The sequence below is a fragment of the Sinocyclocheilus rhinocerous genome, unplaced genomic scaffold (genome assembly GCF_001515625.1).
Source record: "Sinocyclocheilus rhinocerous isolate Xijiao unplaced genomic scaffold, SAMN03320098_v1.1 scaffold273, whole genome shotgun sequence".
Taxonomy (NCBI): domain Eukaryota; kingdom Metazoa; phylum Chordata; class Actinopteri; order Cypriniformes; family Cyprinidae; genus Sinocyclocheilus; species Sinocyclocheilus rhinocerous.
The window spans coordinates 821,715-840,371 of NW_015656360.1; the positions used below are offsets into that span (position 1 = coordinate 821,715).

At 39.1% G+C, this 18,657-nt stretch overlaps 2 protein-coding genes across 3 annotated transcripts in view; one reads left to right on the forward strand and one right to left on the reverse strand.

The window, feature by feature from the left end:
- LOC107720005 (multidrug resistance-associated protein 1-like) overlaps window positions 1–7,290 on the forward strand; it is a 24,527-nt gene extending 17,237 nt beyond the window's left edge. Inside the window, exons 21-31 of the mRNA XM_016527570.1 lie at window positions 1,054–1,105; window positions 1,627–1,768; window positions 1,861–2,068; window positions 2,665–2,975; window positions 3,137–3,336; window positions 3,448–3,574; window positions 3,652–3,753; window positions 4,904–5,050; window positions 5,183–5,341; window positions 5,532–5,698; window positions 5,866–7,290. Of these exons, the coding sequence (XP_016383056.1) occupies window positions 1,054–1,105; window positions 1,627–1,768; window positions 1,861–2,068; window positions 2,665–2,975; window positions 3,137–3,336; window positions 3,448–3,574; window positions 3,652–3,753; window positions 4,904–5,050; window positions 5,183–5,341; window positions 5,532–5,698; window positions 5,866–5,974 (1,724 nt within the window). The 3' untranslated portion in view covers window positions 5,975–7,290. The remainder of the gene's footprint in view (window positions 1–1,053; window positions 1,106–1,626; window positions 1,769–1,860; window positions 2,069–2,664; window positions 2,976–3,136; window positions 3,337–3,447; window positions 3,575–3,651; window positions 3,754–4,903; window positions 5,051–5,182; window positions 5,342–5,531; window positions 5,699–5,865) is intronic.
- Window positions 7,291–7,386: 96 nt separating this feature from the next.
- LOC107720004 (multidrug resistance-associated protein 1-like) overlaps window positions 7,387–18,657 on the reverse strand; it is a 21,606-nt gene continuing 10,335 nt past the window's right edge. For both annotated transcript variants that reach the window (XM_016527569.1, XM_016527568.1), the window contains 27 exons: window positions 17,935–18,060; window positions 17,769–17,830; window positions 17,537–17,668; window positions 17,069–17,275; window positions 15,989–16,166; window positions 15,752–15,913; window positions 15,345–15,437; window positions 14,741–14,944; window positions 14,502–14,648; window positions 14,340–14,427; window positions 13,211–13,280; window positions 12,962–13,088; window positions 12,702–12,878; window positions 12,372–12,539; window positions 11,768–11,951; window positions 11,599–11,671; window positions 11,395–11,512; window positions 10,631–10,838; window positions 10,231–10,541; window positions 9,942–10,141; window positions 9,733–9,859; window positions 9,526–9,627; window positions 9,267–9,413; window positions 9,028–9,186; window positions 8,767–8,933; window positions 8,487–8,681; window positions 7,387–8,398 (listed from right to left, as the gene is read on the reverse strand). In XM_016527569.1, coding sequence (XP_016383055.1) covers window positions 8,290–8,398; window positions 8,487–8,681; window positions 8,767–8,933; window positions 9,028–9,186; window positions 9,267–9,413; window positions 9,526–9,627; window positions 9,733–9,859; window positions 9,942–10,141; window positions 10,231–10,541; window positions 10,631–10,838; window positions 11,395–11,512; window positions 11,599–11,671; window positions 11,768–11,951; window positions 12,372–12,539; window positions 12,702–12,878; window positions 12,962–13,088; window positions 13,211–13,280; window positions 14,340–14,427; window positions 14,502–14,648; window positions 14,741–14,944; window positions 15,345–15,437; window positions 15,752–15,913; window positions 15,989–16,166; window positions 17,069–17,275; window positions 17,537–17,668; window positions 17,769–17,830; window positions 17,935–18,060 — 4,041 coding nt within the window. In that variant the 3' untranslated portion in view covers window positions 7,387–8,289. The remainder of the gene's footprint in view (window positions 8,399–8,486; window positions 8,682–8,766; window positions 8,934–9,027; window positions 9,187–9,266; window positions 9,414–9,525; window positions 9,628–9,732; window positions 9,860–9,941; window positions 10,142–10,230; window positions 10,542–10,630; window positions 10,839–11,394; window positions 11,513–11,598; window positions 11,672–11,767; window positions 11,952–12,371; window positions 12,540–12,701; window positions 12,879–12,961; window positions 13,089–13,210; window positions 13,281–14,339; window positions 14,428–14,501; window positions 14,649–14,740; window positions 14,945–15,344; window positions 15,438–15,751; window positions 15,914–15,988; window positions 16,167–17,068; window positions 17,276–17,536; window positions 17,669–17,768; window positions 17,831–17,934; window positions 18,061–18,657) is intronic.

Here is an 18,657-nt window from a genome sequence, read left to right on the forward strand (position 1 = left end):
CAGCCTGCAGCCCCGCAGTCAGTCAGGAAAAATCCCGGTGTCCTGCTGACTGATTTGGCCGCTTCTCCATTATTATTTAACATTTATTCAATTTATTATTAGGCTACTTTATATTAGTGCCTGCCTGATGGATACAAGTTATTTCTGAGCTCGGCTTTCTATTGTGACCAGTGGATTTGAAAAATAAATGTGATAGTTTGATAAAAAATAAATCGATAACCTAATAATTCATGGATTCGCTAGTGTTGAATGCAACCTGATCTCCGGCGAAAGACACAAAAAAGAAAAGCCCTGCATGTATGAACACGCAGTATAATGAAGCGAGTGGATTTTTCTGATGGATCTCGTATCTATAAGATGATTTGTGTGTGCGAGGTTACAAACGTATGCTCCTTTTCTATGTGCGTTCCTCACGTAACGCGAAAGTGAAAGTAACCTACGCATTCGGGATAGTTTAAAAGAATTCGGGTCTAATCGGGTCCATTTGGAAAAAGCATGTTTATTTTAAATTACCCGAGACCCGAGGCCGCTAATACCGAACCCGACCCGTGTCCGAGGTACTCGTCGAAGTATTGGACCCGAACCTTCTCAGGTCTCGGGTCGGACCTCGGGTTTTCGAATCCAAGTGGACCCGTGAAGACCTCCAGTCTGAGGTGCTGGGCAGCCTGCTGGTGATTCTTCTAACCTTCACCTCTGAGCCTAAAACTAATGTCTGCAGTTTTGATAGACTGTCTTTCATTTCAGCAGGCCTGAGAGGTGTGGTTGCTTAGAAGCAAATTATGATGGCCTTTTATTGCCATGTTAAATATAGACATGTTTGTACTCAAGTGCAGCCCGGGGTTTTAGTCACTGCTTGATTACATAATTTGTTGCAAAAAGATTGTGTTGCGTAGGTGCTTTTGAATGCCATGACTTCTAGATAATAAGAAAGCTTGTCTTCTGTAACTTAGAATAGTTTAAAAAGTCATTGGTACAAGTATGGATGTGGAAAAGCATGAAGCATGCAGGAAGATGTGTGTAATTCTGATTTAGAATATATTTTCTCATCCATAGAAGCAGTCCCACGGAAGGGACTTGAGAATGGGGGTCCTGCTGCCATGTTGGGGTAAGAGATACCTAATACCTTTTCTGATTTATTTCTTTGTTCTTAATAAACACTGTGTCTAGACCTGTTGCAGCATAATGAATCACTAGCGGCGAGACATTTTGTCTTTCCCAATTTGTGCATTGCTTTCTGTATGTCTTCTGATGTCATATGATAGATTTGTGTGAGAAACAGGTGGAAATTTAATTGGTTATTCACTGATAATCTGCTTTGTGAGCTTGAGAAACATGGTGACGAAAATCATGGGTCCTTGAATCAGTCATTGCTACTTCTCTCATGAATTCCAAATGCCGTTCATCAGTTTGACAGATAAAAAACAAGAACAAAACCATGTAAATCTATGCATCAGATCTTGCGTGATGTGTATGCTCACTCACTCATTTGTGCTAGATATTATAAATCACTTGTGTTACGGTTGATAAGGACGCTGTGTTATATCTAACAACCATTTAACATTTAAGTCATGTACTAACAATATTTTGACATTATTTACTAGCCTGGTGTTTCTCTGTGTCCTGTAGGCAGAGTCTGAACTCTCTCAATGCAGCAGGCACAGGTAAAACCCCACAGAAAACTGAACCTAATGATGTTGCGGCCACAAAGAAGACCAAATCTGCAGAAGCTGCCCGACTAACTGAGGCTGACAAGGCCAACACTGGCAGGGTATGAGTCAGCTGTCTCTGTGTCAGGATGTTAGAGCATGGTTCCTTTTTCCATTTAATTTTGAGATTTAGTGAATATTGTTTGTTATGCAGGTGAAGCTGTCTGTGTTTTGGGAGTACATGAAGGCTATCGGCTTGCCCTTGTCCATCTTCAGTATCTTTCTGTTCTTCTGTCATCATCTGTCCTCTCTGGGCTCAAACTACTGGCTCAGTCTCTGGACAGATGACCCTGTTATCAACAACACACAGCCCAACAGAGAGATGCGTTTAGGGGTGTATGGAGCCCTCGGAATCTCACAAGGTCATTTAAGAGACATTCAGATTGTTGTGTGTGATTGCTTATATTCACATTTGAAATTCCTGAAAACTGTTTTTAATGACAACTTTTATATAAATAGAAAAAAGTTCTCACCTACAGTGAATTTTTGAGCTATGTGGTCACTGTTGGTTAGAACTTGTAATAAATATTTTTTTCACTTTATGGAGCTTTGGTGTGCCAACTTTTTCCTTAATGTCATCAAATCAATAAATACTCACCTTCCAAAATTCACTTTTAAAGGGGTCATATGATGCGATTTAAATTTTTCCTTTCTCTTTGGAGTGTTACATCATAGGTGAACTATACCTGCCAATTAATAATGATAGTATTTTCTTCGTATTTTAAATAAACCAATATGTTAAATTGCAGCCCCTTAAAATTATTTTAATGCAATGCATTTTTATGCAATTCAACATCTTTTTTGTATTAAATGTTTGTTATTAATATATGTCTATGTAGTTCTTTATATGTATTTATTATTATTATTATTATTAATTAGCTTATTGGTCCAGAAACCATTTTGATTTTGAAGCTAGCTTTTGAAACCTTTTTTCTTTTTTCTTTTTTTTCTCTGATAGGCATTGCAGTGTTCTGCTATTCTGTGGCAGTGTCGGTTGGTGGGATCTTAGCCTCCCGCTACCTGCACCAGACGATGCTCTACAACATCCTGAGATCACCCATGTCTTTCTTCGAACGCACACCCAGTGGCAATCTGGTCAACCGCTTTGCCAAAGAGACAGACACCATTGACTCGGTCATCCCTAGCATCATAAAAATGTTCATGGGCTCCATGTTTAATGTGCTGGGCTCATGTGCTGTCATCCTCATTGCCACGCCACTGGTAGCCATCATCATCCCACCGCTGGGCCTGTTCTACTTCTTTGTACAGGTCAGTCAGTTGTTTTACCTTGCGGCTGCATGATAGGTAAGGCTAGCAACTCTCTAGGCTAAAATACATTTAAATAGAAAATATTTGAGATCTAAAACTTCAATGTAAGTGTAATCATTTGCTGGGTGCTGCTCTAACATTTGTCTTTTCATCTCTGTTAGCGTTTTTACGTGGCGTCCTCTCGGCAGCTGAAACGACTGGAGTCTGTGAGCCGCTCTCCTGTCTACACACACTTCAACGAGACACTGCTGGGCACCAGTGTGATCAGAGCATTTGGAGAGCAGCAGCGCTTCATTACAGAGAGTGACGGCAGAGTGGACCACAACCAAAAAGCTTATTTCCCCAGCATTGTAGCCAACCGGTGAGAATTCACAGAACCTCACATGATTTTACCATTAGGTTAGATGTATTAGTGTTTCGTTTTTTGGAAAGCTGATGATTTGATGTGTCTTTGTGCCTCTGTGTCCTGCAGATGGTTGGCAGTGAGGTTAGAGTTTGTGGGAAACCTTATTGTGACATCTGCAGCGCTTTTTGCTGTGATGGCCAGGGACAGTCTGAGTCCAGGTATCATGGGGCTGTCCATCTCTTATGCGCTGCAGGTCAGTCTAACTTCTAAAATGATGAGATACAGACCAGATGTCCACTCAAATCCTTACTAGTTCCATATTTCTCACAGGTCACAGCATCTCTGAACTGGCTGGTGCGGATGTCCTCTGAGCTGGAAACTAGCATAGTGGCAGTGGAGAAGGTGAAGGAATATGGAGACACAGAGAAAGAGGTCAGTGCACCAGCAGGCAGATTGTGTGTGTTCATTCTGTACTTGTGTAGAGTCCAATCTGTGATTAGCCCTGTTCCCTCTTTTATCTCTCACTGTACTAGAGAGATGAGGATAGTTAGCACACAGGGAGGGGTGGGGGATAATATATGTCCACAAGATGTGGCACTAGTTTCTGGAAAGAATTTGGGTAATTTGTTTATGGCTATGATTATTTAGGCTACAATTTGCATTAATATATGAAAGGAAAGTGTATGTGTGAGATCTTGCAACTGATCTTTTTTTTTTTTTCATTTGGTATGCTGACCACTTGTCACGTTTTTATTTTATTTTTATTTTTTACTATTTCTAATGAACTTTTTTCCTTCACTTGTTCATTGTAAATGGACTAGCGGAGTGAAAAATGAAATTTTAAGTGATTTTTAAAATGATTAAAAAATTAAAATGATTACATATACACTTTATAAATATTAGATTCATTACACTATCATTCAAAAGTTGTGCTCAGTAAGATTTCTTTAAAAGAAGTTAATACTTTTATTCAGCAAGGATGCATTAAATTAATCAAAAGTGGCAGTAAGGACAGTATCACAGTTTCCACAAAAAAAATAAAAAATAACAAATTAAAAAAAACATACCAGCATTGATAGTAATAAATGTTTCTTGAGCAGCAAGTCAGCAGATTAGAATGATTTCTGAAGATCATGTGACATTGAAGACTGGAGTAATGATGCTGAAAATTCAGCTTTGCATCACAGGAATAAATTACATTTTAAAATATATTAAAATAGAAGACAGTTATTTGAAATAGTAAAAATATTTTACAAAATTGCTGTTTTCCCTGTATTTGTGATCAAATAAATGCAGCCTGGTTGAGGAAAAGATACTTTTTTTCAAAAACATTTTAAAAAATCCTATAGACTTTTTAGTCTATAGGAAATAGACTAAAAAATATACTTTTTAACGGTACTGCAATTAGCAAAATTAGCTGATTAAAATAGTATTAGATGAGCTATATAGCATGTCACACTGCAGGATGGGTCAACTTCCTGAAAGTATTTCAGGTTAACTTCATGTATTTCTGGTTTCAATGTTAAAGATGGTTTTGTTGAGATGTGATTGGTCTATGCTGCATTAATGTCTCTGTTTACAGGCTGAATGGAGGTTGGAGCACTCCACTCTGCCTGCTGGCTGGCCGACCGCTGGTCATATTGAAATCCACAACTTTGGCTTGAGATACAGAGAGGACTTAGAGCTGGCTATTTCTGATATCTCAGTCAACATTGAGGGAGCAGAAAAGGTGCGTGGAGCCATTACAATATTCAGAATCAGTTCAAGCTAATAAACAATGTTCATTTAGAAATCTATTCACCTAAAATTTCCTTATAAACATGCAAAGTTAATCATGTATGTATTTGTGTGTTTTTCTAAGGTGGGAATTGTGGGTAGGACAGGAGCAGGAAAGTCCTCTTTGACATTAGGGCTCTTCCGCATCATCGAGGCAGCTCAAGGGGAGATCCGTATAGATGGAGTCAACATTGCTGAGCTGGGCCTGCATGAGCTACGATCCAGAATCACAATCATTCCTCAGGCACTGGACTTAAATACACCTAAACATTCATTTAAAGTCACTAATTTGAGGATATCACTATTGAAGTTTTCAAATTGATGTTTTCCTTTCAGAATGATTTCATTTTTTCTGTTAACTTGCCAATGAGAATTGAGCTGTTTTAGTTTTAGTTTTTCTTTTGTATTTCTAAACACCTTTTCCTCTGTCCCAGGATCCAGTGCTGTTCTCTGGTTCCTTGCGAATGAATCTGGACCCCTTTGATGGCTACACTGATGAGGAGGTCTGGAGAGCTCTGGAACTCGCACATCTCAAGAACTTTGTGTCTGGCCTGCCTGACAAACTCAACCATGAGTGTTCAGAGGGAGGAGAGAATCTCAGGTATAAACAACTTCTCAACAATGTTTATTCTTCATTTGACTAAAATCTAGAGTTATAAATAATAATAAAATATAAAGACTACACCAACACTATATTATATATTGTTATATAATAATATTTAAAATGTTTATGTAGCACTAAATATTTCCTAACATTTTTCTTGAAAGGGTGCTGGTTCTCGATAAAGGCCAGATGGCAGAATTTGATTCTCCGTCCAATTTAATTGCCAAGAAGGGAATTTTCTACAAGATGGCCAAAGACTCAGGTTTGGTCTGATAAGTAGAGGGGCTGAAGAGCCCTCCGTTCATCTAGGACATATCACTGGGTAGAGCCCATGGAGAGTGGACCTTGTGAGACATGGACTCTGAAGGTACCTCTTCTGTGGGCCTGGAGCTCACACACATAGTGTGAACATGACACCACTCCATCCTCAGCTACTGTAGCCTTCCGTTTTCAATCACATTTTAAAGGTTTCACTGCAAATGCTGCTTTGAAGGTTGTTTGATGCCAACATTTGGGATGTTTGAAACTAGTTTGATTTCTTCATGGCTGTTTTTCTTGTCTGTTTCCATTTGGAAGACTTCTCACTTTTCCACTAAGCCGCACTTTCCTGTTGATTGTTAGTAATGAAAACAATTATATTTGCATCATTGCTTCACTAGAAAGAGTAAAGAACAAAGTTTCTCTGAGCATTGTAACACTGATGCAGTGATAATACTGACCAAACAGCTGCTGGGAAATCCCTCCATGAGCATCAGGTGCTTCATCCCAAGCCAAAGTTAATATTTGAAGGCATTCTCATTATCAAAAAGTTTCCTAAAGAGACACATTTGAAAATTCTAGTTTCATCTCCAGATAGCCATTGATTTCTCTCATTTAATCCTTATTTATAGTTTTGAGAAAATCTGTTACAATATTTCTTTTTTCACATAAAATTATTTTATCATATAACATATTTATTACTGGGTATCTCCCACTAATGGCGACTTAAGCCTCATCTTACCAATATCATGCAGTAGAGTCTACACTGACCTTCTGTTTTCATTGGTACTGTATTTAGTTGGCGTATTTGATTTATGATCTTTGTTGTTTACTATTATTTCTCAGTGATTATTTTACCAAAAATTATGAATGCACTTATTGTTCTGTGTAAAAAAGGTCAAACTAGGGTTAATATTTCAGGTTTGGTGGGAGTGATATTATTTTAAAAACAAGTAGGAATTATGCTATATCACTTTAAGGTCAGATACACAAATCATAGTGGTTCTTTAAAGAACAGGTTATCAAGTAGATGGCGTACCTGTTGAACTGTGTGCTTCACTCTGTGTGCTATATACCATATATCTGTTGAATGTACGCTTGAGTGCGCAACGTTGTTTCATTCATCAGTACCTCCACTCTAGATCATTTAAGCCTTATGAGGCCAATCAGTTAAAAAAAAAAAAAAGAACTGACAAAGCCTTAAAATGATAAAAAAAAAAAAAAGATAAATCTGATTTGTTACATATTTATATGAATTGTATGTAAGCATAAAGATAAATCAGGCTGATGTGTATAGGGTAAATATGAATAAATTTTTGTAAAGAGCCTTTTGTTAGTGTTTTAACTTGAGCTCATTATTTTGTACTTCGGAAATCAGTCTCTCAAAATGTGATTTTTGTCAAAGTGAGAAAGAAATTCATTTCTGATCAATACTACCAACATTTATTTTACTGAAGCTGCTCAGAAAATAAGAGCATGTTCAAGTTTGACAGTCTCACATGAAGTGTGCCTGGAAATGCTATATAAATATATAAAAAGACAGTTATTATACAGTACAAAATACATAAATACTGATTTAAACTTTTAGATTATGGAAAAAATACAAGTATTAATACACAGACAAATTCTGTATAAGGATGGGTGGGTGTTGCATTGTTTTTAAGATGAATGGATGTTTCTCACATCATAAATAGCTTAAAATAGATGCATCTTTCACCTTTATGGGAATTTAGGGTTTAATGTGCTGACATAATTAATAAATTCTTGTAACAACCTGAAAAGGTTCAAGTAGAATTGCAACTAGTTCTACAGCTGTGTCTTGCCAGGATCTATAACAATAAACTACAAATTTCCACAAAACTTCACTTTGACAGCAATGAGAGGTGGTGAACATGGCTGTGCACACTGACCATCTGAAGTGTGCATTATATTGACCTACTGAACACCTCTATGGTAAGATAACGTTACACAAGTCTTTGTATTCTGAGATGAGATTGTTGACGACATGAGGGAATCAGTCTGTTCCTTTAGCACGTCAGATGTCAGTTAAAGAATCAGCAGGAGAATGCTGAAGCACACCGCTTCTGTAATACTGGAAAAAACGTGGACACCTGCTGAAGTAGAACAGCTATTACGGGCAAAACCTCTTCATCCTGAGCTTTGTGCTTCTCTTGATTGAGAAGGAAAGATGTGTCCTTTAGTAAGTTCTGTGATGAAAAGATTCAGGTAGTCTCAGCAAGTGTATTAGTGAGATTTTCTTCACCATTTTTATAGTCTCTCCTGAATGAAGAGATGATTTTGTCATTGGTTGTTCTTCTGGTAGTGAAGGTTCACACTAGCCCAGCCTCCCGGCACATTCGATAGAACTGACCACGCTGAGAGATCAGATTGGATGGTGAGTCCATCTCTGTGATGTGCCCTCTGTCCATCACAATCACCCTATTGGGAACAGTTGAATAGGGTTGAATTATTGTCAGTAATCATAATCATATTCTTTTTAGAAATAAACACGTGCTCTTTGTTATACCTTGTGTAGTCCATGATGGTGTTGAGACGGTGTGCGATGGTCAGAACGGTGCAGTCCTCAAACTGAGTTCGGATAGTGGACTGTATCAGATTGTCCGTCTCCAGGTCTACAGCTGCAGTGGCTTCATCCAAAACCAGAATCTTGGTCTTCCTGAGGAGAGCTCGAGCCAGGCAAACCAGCTGCCGCTGACCCAAACTGAAACCCAGAATATCCAGTCAGAAACTGTCATACTAGATTTTAGTCAAATGAAGAATAAACATTGTTGAGAAGTTGTTTATACCTGAGATTCTCTCCTCCCTCTGAACACTCATGGTTGAGTTTGTCAGGCAGGCCAGACACAAAGTTCTTGAGATGTGCGAGTTCCAGAGCTCTCCAGACCTCCTCATCAGTGTAGCCATCAAAGGGGTCCAGATTCATTCGCAAGGAACCAGAGAACAGCACTGGATCCTTGGGGAAAAAAGGTTGAAAATAAAACACTCAATTGTAAATTTTTTTAAAGTTTGTCATGGCGTTCGATCTGTTTTTCCATTTTCACGAGTACCTGTGGGATAATGGTGATACGAGACCTCAGTTCATGCAGTCCAACCTCTGCAATGTTTATCCCATCTATGAAGATCTTTCCTTTTGCCGCCTCGAGGATCCGGAAGATTCCGAGAGCAAGAGATGATTTTCCAGCCCCTGTTCTTCCCACAATTCCAACCTGAATAGATTCAGTGAATAACTTAGAAAGTAATAAAAATAAAGCACAAATATGACAATGTGCTCAGATGTTATATTTACTTTCTCTCTCTCATTAACACTGAGGGAAATTTCTTTTAAGGCCCAGTCAAGACCCCTGCGGTACTGAAGTCCATATTCTTGAAATCCAATGGATCCGGATCTGGGCCAGTCTGATGGGAGTGGACTGTCCTCGATTGTCCATGGTGCCTGCGACAACCCAAGACTAACTTAGTGACCTCAAGAATGAACGTAAAAGTATACTTTTATGACTTTATATATAAGATTTATGGGGGAAAAACAGCTTTCAGACCAACGTTACCTCTTTTGTTGTTTCGGCATATTCCTTCACTCGCTCAACAGACACAATGTTGTTTTCTACATCTGTCCATGCCCGCACAATCCAGCTCAGGATCCCAGTTACCTGCAATGTGATTTTTCTTGAGAAGTTGCCTAATAGGTGGCTGTCCAAATGTCCACATATGTGGCTGTCCAAAGTTTTCCAAAAACTTTTTGATGAGTTCCCTACCTGGAGAGAGTGTGACACAGCTAGCCCCACGATTCCAGGGCTTAAAGTTGACCTTCCCATAACAGAGAGAATAGCTGCAGCAAGGACCAGCAGGTTACCCAGGAACTCTAGATTTACTGCCAGCCACCTATTGGAACATTAAAGATATTGTATAGAGATGGACTGGATTACCGGTAACAAAGAATGAATAAGCCATGACTGAATCTGACCTGGTTGCCACAAATCTTGGGAAATAGGACGTTTGATTGTGGTCCACTCGGCTGTTAGCCAGTAGGATAAACCTAGACTGTTCTCCAAAGGCCCGAATCACACTGACTCCTTGGACTGTCTCATTAAAATGAGTATAGATGGGCGATCGACTCACCGACTCTAGTCTACGCAACTGGCAGGATGTGGCCACGTAGAAGCTCTGAAAACATAGAAGAATAGATGTCAGATGTCAGACTGGTGCTCCTTGTTACGATACTCTTGCATGCTGAGCAGTCTCTAGTAGCATACCTGGATAAAGGCATAGAGCAGAGTCAGTGGCAGTACGATCACTCCTGCAAAAGGAGTCGCCATCAGCACGATAATGCAAACCTCCAGAAGTTTGAACACATAGCCCAGCATCATCTTCAGCCCATCAGGAATCATGCAATCAATGGCGTCTATCTCTTTAGAGAACCGATTGAGAAGGTTACCACTGGGTGTACTCTCAAAGAACGACATAGGAGAGTGAAGTACATTGTTGACAAGGTCCAAATGAAGATGCCGGGATGCAATTATTCCTCCAAGTGAAATAGCCACAGTAGTGCCAAAAACTGCAATTCCTGCAATACAATAACAAAGTTAATGATCAAGAACAATACACAGTCCCAGGGTACTCAATGAGGGTTGAGGAACATGAGGAATTTTGAACCTTGTGCAAAGCCGAGAGCGCCAAAAACACCAAGCTTCAGATCCGTGTTGACCTGTGTTCCATTTACAACCGGGTCATCTGCCCACAGGCTCAGCCAGTAGTTGTAGGTCAGTGAGGCAGCTTGCTGGAACGCATAGAGGAAGATGATGGGGATGATGAAAGCCAACCCAATGGTCCTGAAGTAATCCACATACATCTCCAGTTTCACCTATGTGTGACCCGTTATGAAGAAGAACGTGTGAGGAACAACACTCTGGATGATATAGTGCACATTCAGCTATATTATGGTGTTCGAACAATGAAGCTCAATGACCTGTAATCAGGGGTTAAAATTAGATCTCTGTGGTGACACAAGAGCATCTGAAACCCTTGTCGCTGACCTGTAGCTGAACTTTAAAATTGGCCTGCCACTCTAAATCTTTGGCCTTTGGTATTGAGTTACGTGTGAAGGTATATTTTGATGTGTCTACTAGGCCTGTCACGACAACACCTTTTTGTTGTGCGATATATTGCCCCAGAAATAATTGCGATAAGCGATATTATTGTCATTTTAAAGACCATTTTATGCCACTGAATATATAATTGTAATGTAACGGCATAATAATGCAAGAAGGCCTACACACTTCCAAATGACAAACTTTTAATATTTACGAATATTTAGATCATGGAAATTAAGTATAAAAATATTAGATACCTTAAAAAAAACCTGAATAAACAGTAAATAAACATTTTCTAACAAAAAGTGCAAAGGCTCTATTACTTACTCGGCCTGTATGAGCTTTGTCAGCCTGGGTGAGTCTCCCAACTTCCTCCTGGTCCTGCTCCTGTTCTGTGTCAGATATGGCCTCCATGGTTTGTATACTGGCACTTCCCATGTCTCCACTTCATTAAACAAAATTGACAGAAAGGTAAATATGTGCTCTTCAACATCATTTGCATTTTCATTTTCAAAACTTGGCTACTTTTACCTGATGAGTTGCTCTTGGGAGAAGTCAATAGAGAAGTCTGTCATGCTGAGCCGAGATACTGATTTTCTGGTCCCTAAAACAAGGTAAATCTGCATTTTTAACTGTTAACATAAAAAGTGTTGCTGTAGTAACTCATCAGTTATGCTGGGCACTCATTCTTTTAGCTTACCTCTATGGGTGGCACTTTCCTTGCGTTCGCTAACAGAAAAAGCTTTAACAAAGTCTGCAAAAGTGTTCTTCCTACTCAAAAGCTCAGCATAAGAGCCCATCTCCGTTATTTCTCCATCCTCCATCACCAGGATCAGGTCAGCCTGGGGTAGGAAGCTCAGCCCGTGGGTTACCAAAATACGAGTCTGTTTAAGCAAGCATTAGAGAGCATCATCGAGCAAGCTAGTTAGTTTGTTATCTTAAGACTGTACTGTGTCTTTTGCAGGCTTTAGGCTAAATTCAGATTTTTAAAAGGTTCCCTGGAACTGGGTTTTGAATTAAATTGGCTATATCTATTGACATTTAAGATGGAATGACAGGAAGAGAAATTTGCTAATTTGCAGTTCAATGATTTTCAAGGCAAGTCTAATCATTATCTTAACTTAAAAATTCTTTGCTTTGTCATTACACTTTTATTTTTATTTATTTATATTAATTATACTTCCTTACATTCTAATTCAAATTGCAATTTTGCATCCTTTTTGCTACTTAAATTTAGAATGTAACTGTTCACATATCAGATTTTAAGGTCGCATATTTTATCTTACTCGTATTGTAATTTTTACCTTATTTTTAAGAACTCCATTAGGTCCAATGACTTTTTCAAAGATGTGCTGACCCACATGTGCATCCACAGCTGACAAGGGATCATCCAGCAGGTAGATATCAGCCTTCCTGTAGACTGCACGTGCCAGACTCACTCTCTGTTTCTGACCTCCTGACAAATTCAGCCCCTGTGAATATAGTAAAAATGTAGTGGGAGTTTAGTCATGACCCTGCTGATACCCTTCATATTTGAAAAAGATTAAAAAGAAATTATATTTAATAGCTTTTAACTTTATTCTACCATGTCTTTTTCGGACACGGTGTAAGAATCATTCTCAGTTCATGTTTACCTTCTCTCCAATCTCTGTGGCATCTCTTGCAGGTAGGATCTCCAGGTCTGGTAGGAGAGCACAGGCCTCCAACACCTTCTGGTACCAGCTGTCTTTCCTCTCACATCCAAACAAAATGTTGTCTTTGAGAGTGGCATTCTGGATCCATGCTTGCTGAGGCACATAAGCCACAGAGCCCTGAAAGAGAGTGTTAGCAAAATTATATGTGGAATATGTGAATGATGCCAATATATTTTTAGTAATTTTTCCGAATGATTTACCGATACTGTGACATGGCCACTTTTCTTTTCCATTTCTCCCAACATCGCAGACAGAAGAGAGGATTTTCCACTGCCCACGTGACCTACCACAGCCACCAGTGAACCCCGCTGCACTTTGACATCGATCCTGCAGAAATGAACCATTGCCAGATTATCGTCTTCGTATGTTTACGAATGGTGGACCTATAGAGATCTTTCAGCAGGTATTTTAATTTACAGTAAGTGATAAATACATTCAAAGGCACCTACCTTCTGAGACATGGTGTGCTATCTTTAGACCAGCTGAAAGTACCATTGTCAATAACAACACCATCAACATCTGACAAAAGAATGAAATAAAGAGGTGAGCTTTTCATCGTTTACACACTCATGGCGTTCCAAACCTCGATGACTTTCTATATGCAGAATATTTAAAGATTTGTTTTCATGCTCTTTTCAGTGCAGTTGCAATGAATATTAGCTTCAAAAAGGACATAGAGATACCATACAAATATATAAGTGGTCCATACAACTCTTGGACACTACAGTACATTTGAATAAATATTGTGAAAACATATAATAGCTTTGTGAGAGAAACAGACTAAAACAGTTTCACTTAAACTAACCTGTTTCAGCAATTAACTGAACCTGAATTTCTATCATGAACCAAAATTAGTCTGATTCAGTTCATTTAGTTTGGAAGAAAAAGTCATATAGGTTTGGAACGACTTCAAGGTGAATGACAGAAATGTCATTTTTGGGTGAACTATCCCTTTAAGTGTGTATTGCATTTGAGGTTCATAAAACCATTCCACAAGTTAATGAGGCAATAGGGTGATGATAATTATTTAGGTTAATACATTTCCATTATTGTTTAAACATCATCCATGGGATATTAATGATATTCAGATGATGAAGTATAGAGAAAGACAGAAGCATTTTCACGAAATCGTCTCTTTGACCTTTAATATAATGATAGCATTTTTAATAAATCAATTTAAAAATAGGCCTTTAACACACAAAAATGTGGAAAAGTTATATAAATATAATTGCAGCTCCAAAGCTGAAAATCCCCTTTCACTAACCGCTGTATGAAGTCATCATACACATTTCAGCCACTACCAACACCCACCTCATAGCCACACAATTTCCTTGTAGTGTTTGTTGAATTACAGCTTTTAAATTCAAATGGGCTTGTCTTGCAGAATAACTGGAAAAATATTCTTCAAGGCAGATTAGTAACTCGTTATTTTTGTTTTAGGTATGCCAGATTTTGTTATGGCTTTTGGAATTAGAACTCCACCATCACATTGATAGGGAAAAATCTGTATAACAGTGGCTTATAAACTGTTGTATGCCAGAGGAAAGTCTGAAAACAACGGCAAGCAAATGCACTCACCAGGATGGTAGGGAGTTCTCTCTACGCTATCCAGTTTCAGCTCGTCTTGACAGAGAAACTTCCCGAGACGTTTGAGAGAAACCAAAGCCTTAGAAACAAGAAACAAAGATATCTTCAAATACATAGGCGTTCAAACGTTTGAATGACCGTACTGCCGCTCACCTGCATGGTAGTGCTCATTGCAAAGGGCAGTTGACTGAGTGGAGCTTTGAGAATGTTGATGAGAGCCATGGACACAAAGACCTTCTCAGCATCCAGAACATGCTTCTCATCAATCAGCACGTACACTCCAAACATGGCAAATGCAATCTGAAGGCAAAGTGGCATACACGATCAATCTATTCAGTTATTAGGACTATATTAATGTGTTAAGATGATGATGATGCCTTTGTGAAATCTACCAAGAAAGTGGAGGAGTTGAAGGAGGCGATGGATATGGAGTAAAGGATCTGAGACTTCTTCAGAGCATTCAGCTCTTTTTCCCTATAGCCAAGAACACGTTCTCTGAAGGCATTCTCCCAGGCGTAAAACTTCAGGATCTTTATTCCGCTCAAGATCTCATTCATAAGCTTAATGCGTCCGTCCATGTACTTCATCTGGACCTCCTAAGAGCAGCAAACAGGTTAAAACACATGCGAGTTGAGAATCACTCAAGCAAACTTGTTCACCAGACCAGACAAAAACCAATATGGGCGAGTTCTTCAATTCTTTGGATATTTGAGAAAGTAATGGTAGGCAAGTAAGTAAATAGTAGTAAGAGAAGTAAATAAAGGCATTTCAGTTTTACAACAAAGCAAAATCCTGTGGTTTTTACCATGTCCGTAACATCAGAGCTTCAAAGGGCAGACTGCACAGAATGTCCACATGCTCGTGTTTTAAATCATTTGTAGGCATGAAGCAGTTCCTGGGACGACACTGTGTACCGACATGACCTCAGTCGCCACAGCACGAATATCATCATGGAAATATCATTTATTTGACTGAATGGAACAATATAAACTATACCTGGAGCTTGCTTCTCATTTTGGCAATGAACCCATTCAAAGGGAAGATGAGAATTACAGTGGCGATGCCAGCTAACGCAGACGGGCCGAGGCGCTATACAGGGGTGAGACATTTCAATTAATGAATTTTAGATCTGTGCTCTCAGAAATAATGTTCAAAAATTGGGGTTCAACAGCTTATCAAAGGGCCAGTACCCTTAAAGGGACATCTTTGTACCTTTTTTAACCCTAAAACGTTCATAGTACCTAATAGTAGTACTTGATAAGGTGACAAGCTGTTGTACCCCTAAAGATGCAATTTTTTGCAAATTTTTTTTTTCCTGACAACATAATCTACCATATTGTAGAAGAATAAACAAGAAAATAAATGTTGTCCTTTTTTTCATTTCTAGAAGCATCTGTTCTCACCTGCCAGAGGAAGAAAAGACACAAGGCGATTTCAATCGGGGCCACCCACACTGCATTGAAGTACACCACGAAATCCATGAGTTTCTGGGTGTCAGCCGAAACCAAGTTCACTATCTCTCCAACTGTACATGTTCTGCGGGCCGCGCTGTTGATGACCAGAGACTGTGGAGACCAGAATGAATGTGAGAACCATTATATGCATCTTTGCATTTGCTAGCAAACCGTTCAAAAACCTACCTTCCTGTACACTAGGCCCATAACTGCAGTTTTAACCCTCATGCCTACTGTGAAGCACGTATACATGTACTGATGGTTGAACAGGGACTGCAGACAAGACAACAGGACCATCAAGAAGGCAAAGACGTAACCCTTCCACAAGGGGGCGTCTTCATCTCTCACAAAGCCAAGAAGTAGACTGAAGAACAAGAAACACAGTGTCATGATTTACTGAGACCCAAACAATGGCACAGCATTTTTGTAAATACTGTATGAATTTGGCTTTATTTTGAACATCTGATTTACATTACGGCAAACACAAGCCAAACCTAAAGAAACTGGGATGTGAACATAATTTAGGACTATAAATCGAGCCTTCCTGGACCTAATACAGCTGAGCCTAAACAATATTATCTCCATGCATCAAAGTTTCTCAGAGTGCAGGATCACTGTAAAGGGCTGTTGTGATGGTAGCGAGGCCACAGTTCCTGTGGTTCTGGAGCAGTGAACCCACCACAGTGCTCTTGGCTTGTTATATGCCAGACGGAGTGGCTTAATTTGATGATCCAAATCCAGGTTTCTTCTGAGCTATAGCTCAGCCATAAAGAATATGATGCTACAGTGAGCAGACTGTCCTAAGTGATTTCGACTCATGGTGCATGGGACATAATTAACAGTGTGTGGCTGCACCACAGCAGGATGTGCTGTTATTCCTGTCTGTGATGGGAGTTAACACTCTATACTGAGAAAGGGCAACAAGTTCACTTTACAACTGAGTGCTAAAGGTCTTGCTTTACATTTACGCTCTGGCATGTGTTTTCTTATAAAATAACATTAAAACTGCCGCTTAGATATGTGACACTGAAGACTGGAGTAATGATGCTGAAAATTCAGCTTTGCATCACAGGAATACATTACATTTTAAAATATATATTTTAAAAAAAGAATATAGTCCTTCTTAATGTATTTTGATCAAATGTAGCCTTGGTGAGTATAAGGGGCTTCTTTCAAAAACTTTAAATCTTTCCAACTTCAAACTTTTGAACGGTAGTTTATAAAGTGTCATTGTGCTTGCCATGGCACCATTAATGCATCTCTCACCTTAACACTTGTGGTATGGAGAACATGAAAACGTCTTGAATGACCAGATAGAGAGTTCCAGTCAGAAAGTAAGGGCCAAAGTTTTTGGCTAGTGTCCGGAGCAGACAGAAGCCTGAGCTTTGTTCTTTATGGAGTTTTCTGAGCAGTTGCGTCTGCTCGCTCAGTTTATAACCAAGAGCTTGTGCTCCATTCATAGCACCCTCTTGCCTGTGTTTGAAGGAGAAAACACAACATTTTTATCCAAAATTTAGTCTCTGGTATAGTATTGTGCAAGCATTGTTGCAACGAAGTAAAAAAAAAAAAAAGTGCTTCATTAACTAATAATACAAATAAATCAGTAGTTATGAACAGGCAAATTATGGACGTCACATATTTTACGGAGTAAATCTCATATGTGTGCACAATAGTCGCTGAAATTATCAACTCGAGATGGAAAACATGCATTTAAGGAAATAGCAGGTGTCTTACTGTTGCATTTTGGCCCATTGCTTGGCCCACTCTTTCTCCAGATCACAAATGATTTTTTCAGATGTGTCCTCTTCTCGTAGAGACCAGAGGTCCTCAGCTTTTAAAGGTGAGCGGTAGCCCTTTACCACTAATCTGTGGAGCACAAATATGTGTGTTTCTCAGTATCTTGTGGGTTTTTATTATGCAGACATTTACAAGAATTCAATTAAATGAGAGACAAAAATATGACTACCTGCCGTACCACCAAAACAGTACTTTTGAAAGGAAAGAAGCGTCCTCAACTGGACACGGATTCTAGTGGAAAAACCAATATGTCCAGGTATTATTTTTTGATTGCTTTCCAAATATGAATTTACTAATTGAAAAAAAAAATCATCTTAACACAGATGACACTGTACCTTTACAAATGCAGGTTTAAGAGTCGCTGGGCGCTGATCAGCGAAACAGCTGAGGATGAGCTGAGCCAACTGGAGAGAGAAGAATGTGAAGAATGCCACGAATCTCATCGCATCTGCAGAGAAACCCTGTAACACACATGACTGGTTATCAGCACAATGTAGATAGCAGTGTTGAGCACATCACACGAATACAGTACACTCATTTTAAAGCAACTGGAAACACAAATGTTTCTTTTTTCCAATGTTTTATTGGTATAATGTTAGATAAACTAGTATATAACATAAAATGAACTTAACATGAAAAGTAGCCAATTAATTATGTGTCCCTCCTCTTTAAACTGCAATTTTGGCCTGTTGCACCACAGAATAAAACATGATTCTCCCCCTCTGTGGACATGACCAACTAGGCTCAAGTTATGCATACACATTTGCCAGGGATTTCCCAAGGATTCATAACCACATAAGCTGCATGCTTCCTATGGGATTGTATCCATATTTTCTCTTCCGTCTCCCCTAGCACCAGGACTCATCTGAGATCAACCGCCCACTTTGTCTCACCACAGTGTGCAGAGGCGGGACTGGTGGCTGATGTGGGGAGTGTTCTTTTGAGGATGCTGCCTGCTGACCTCAGCTTATTATAATGACCTAAATGTTCCATCAAACCAGGATTAATGACACAACCAGGATTTATGAACACAAATAAATCATGGTAGAAAGAAAAAA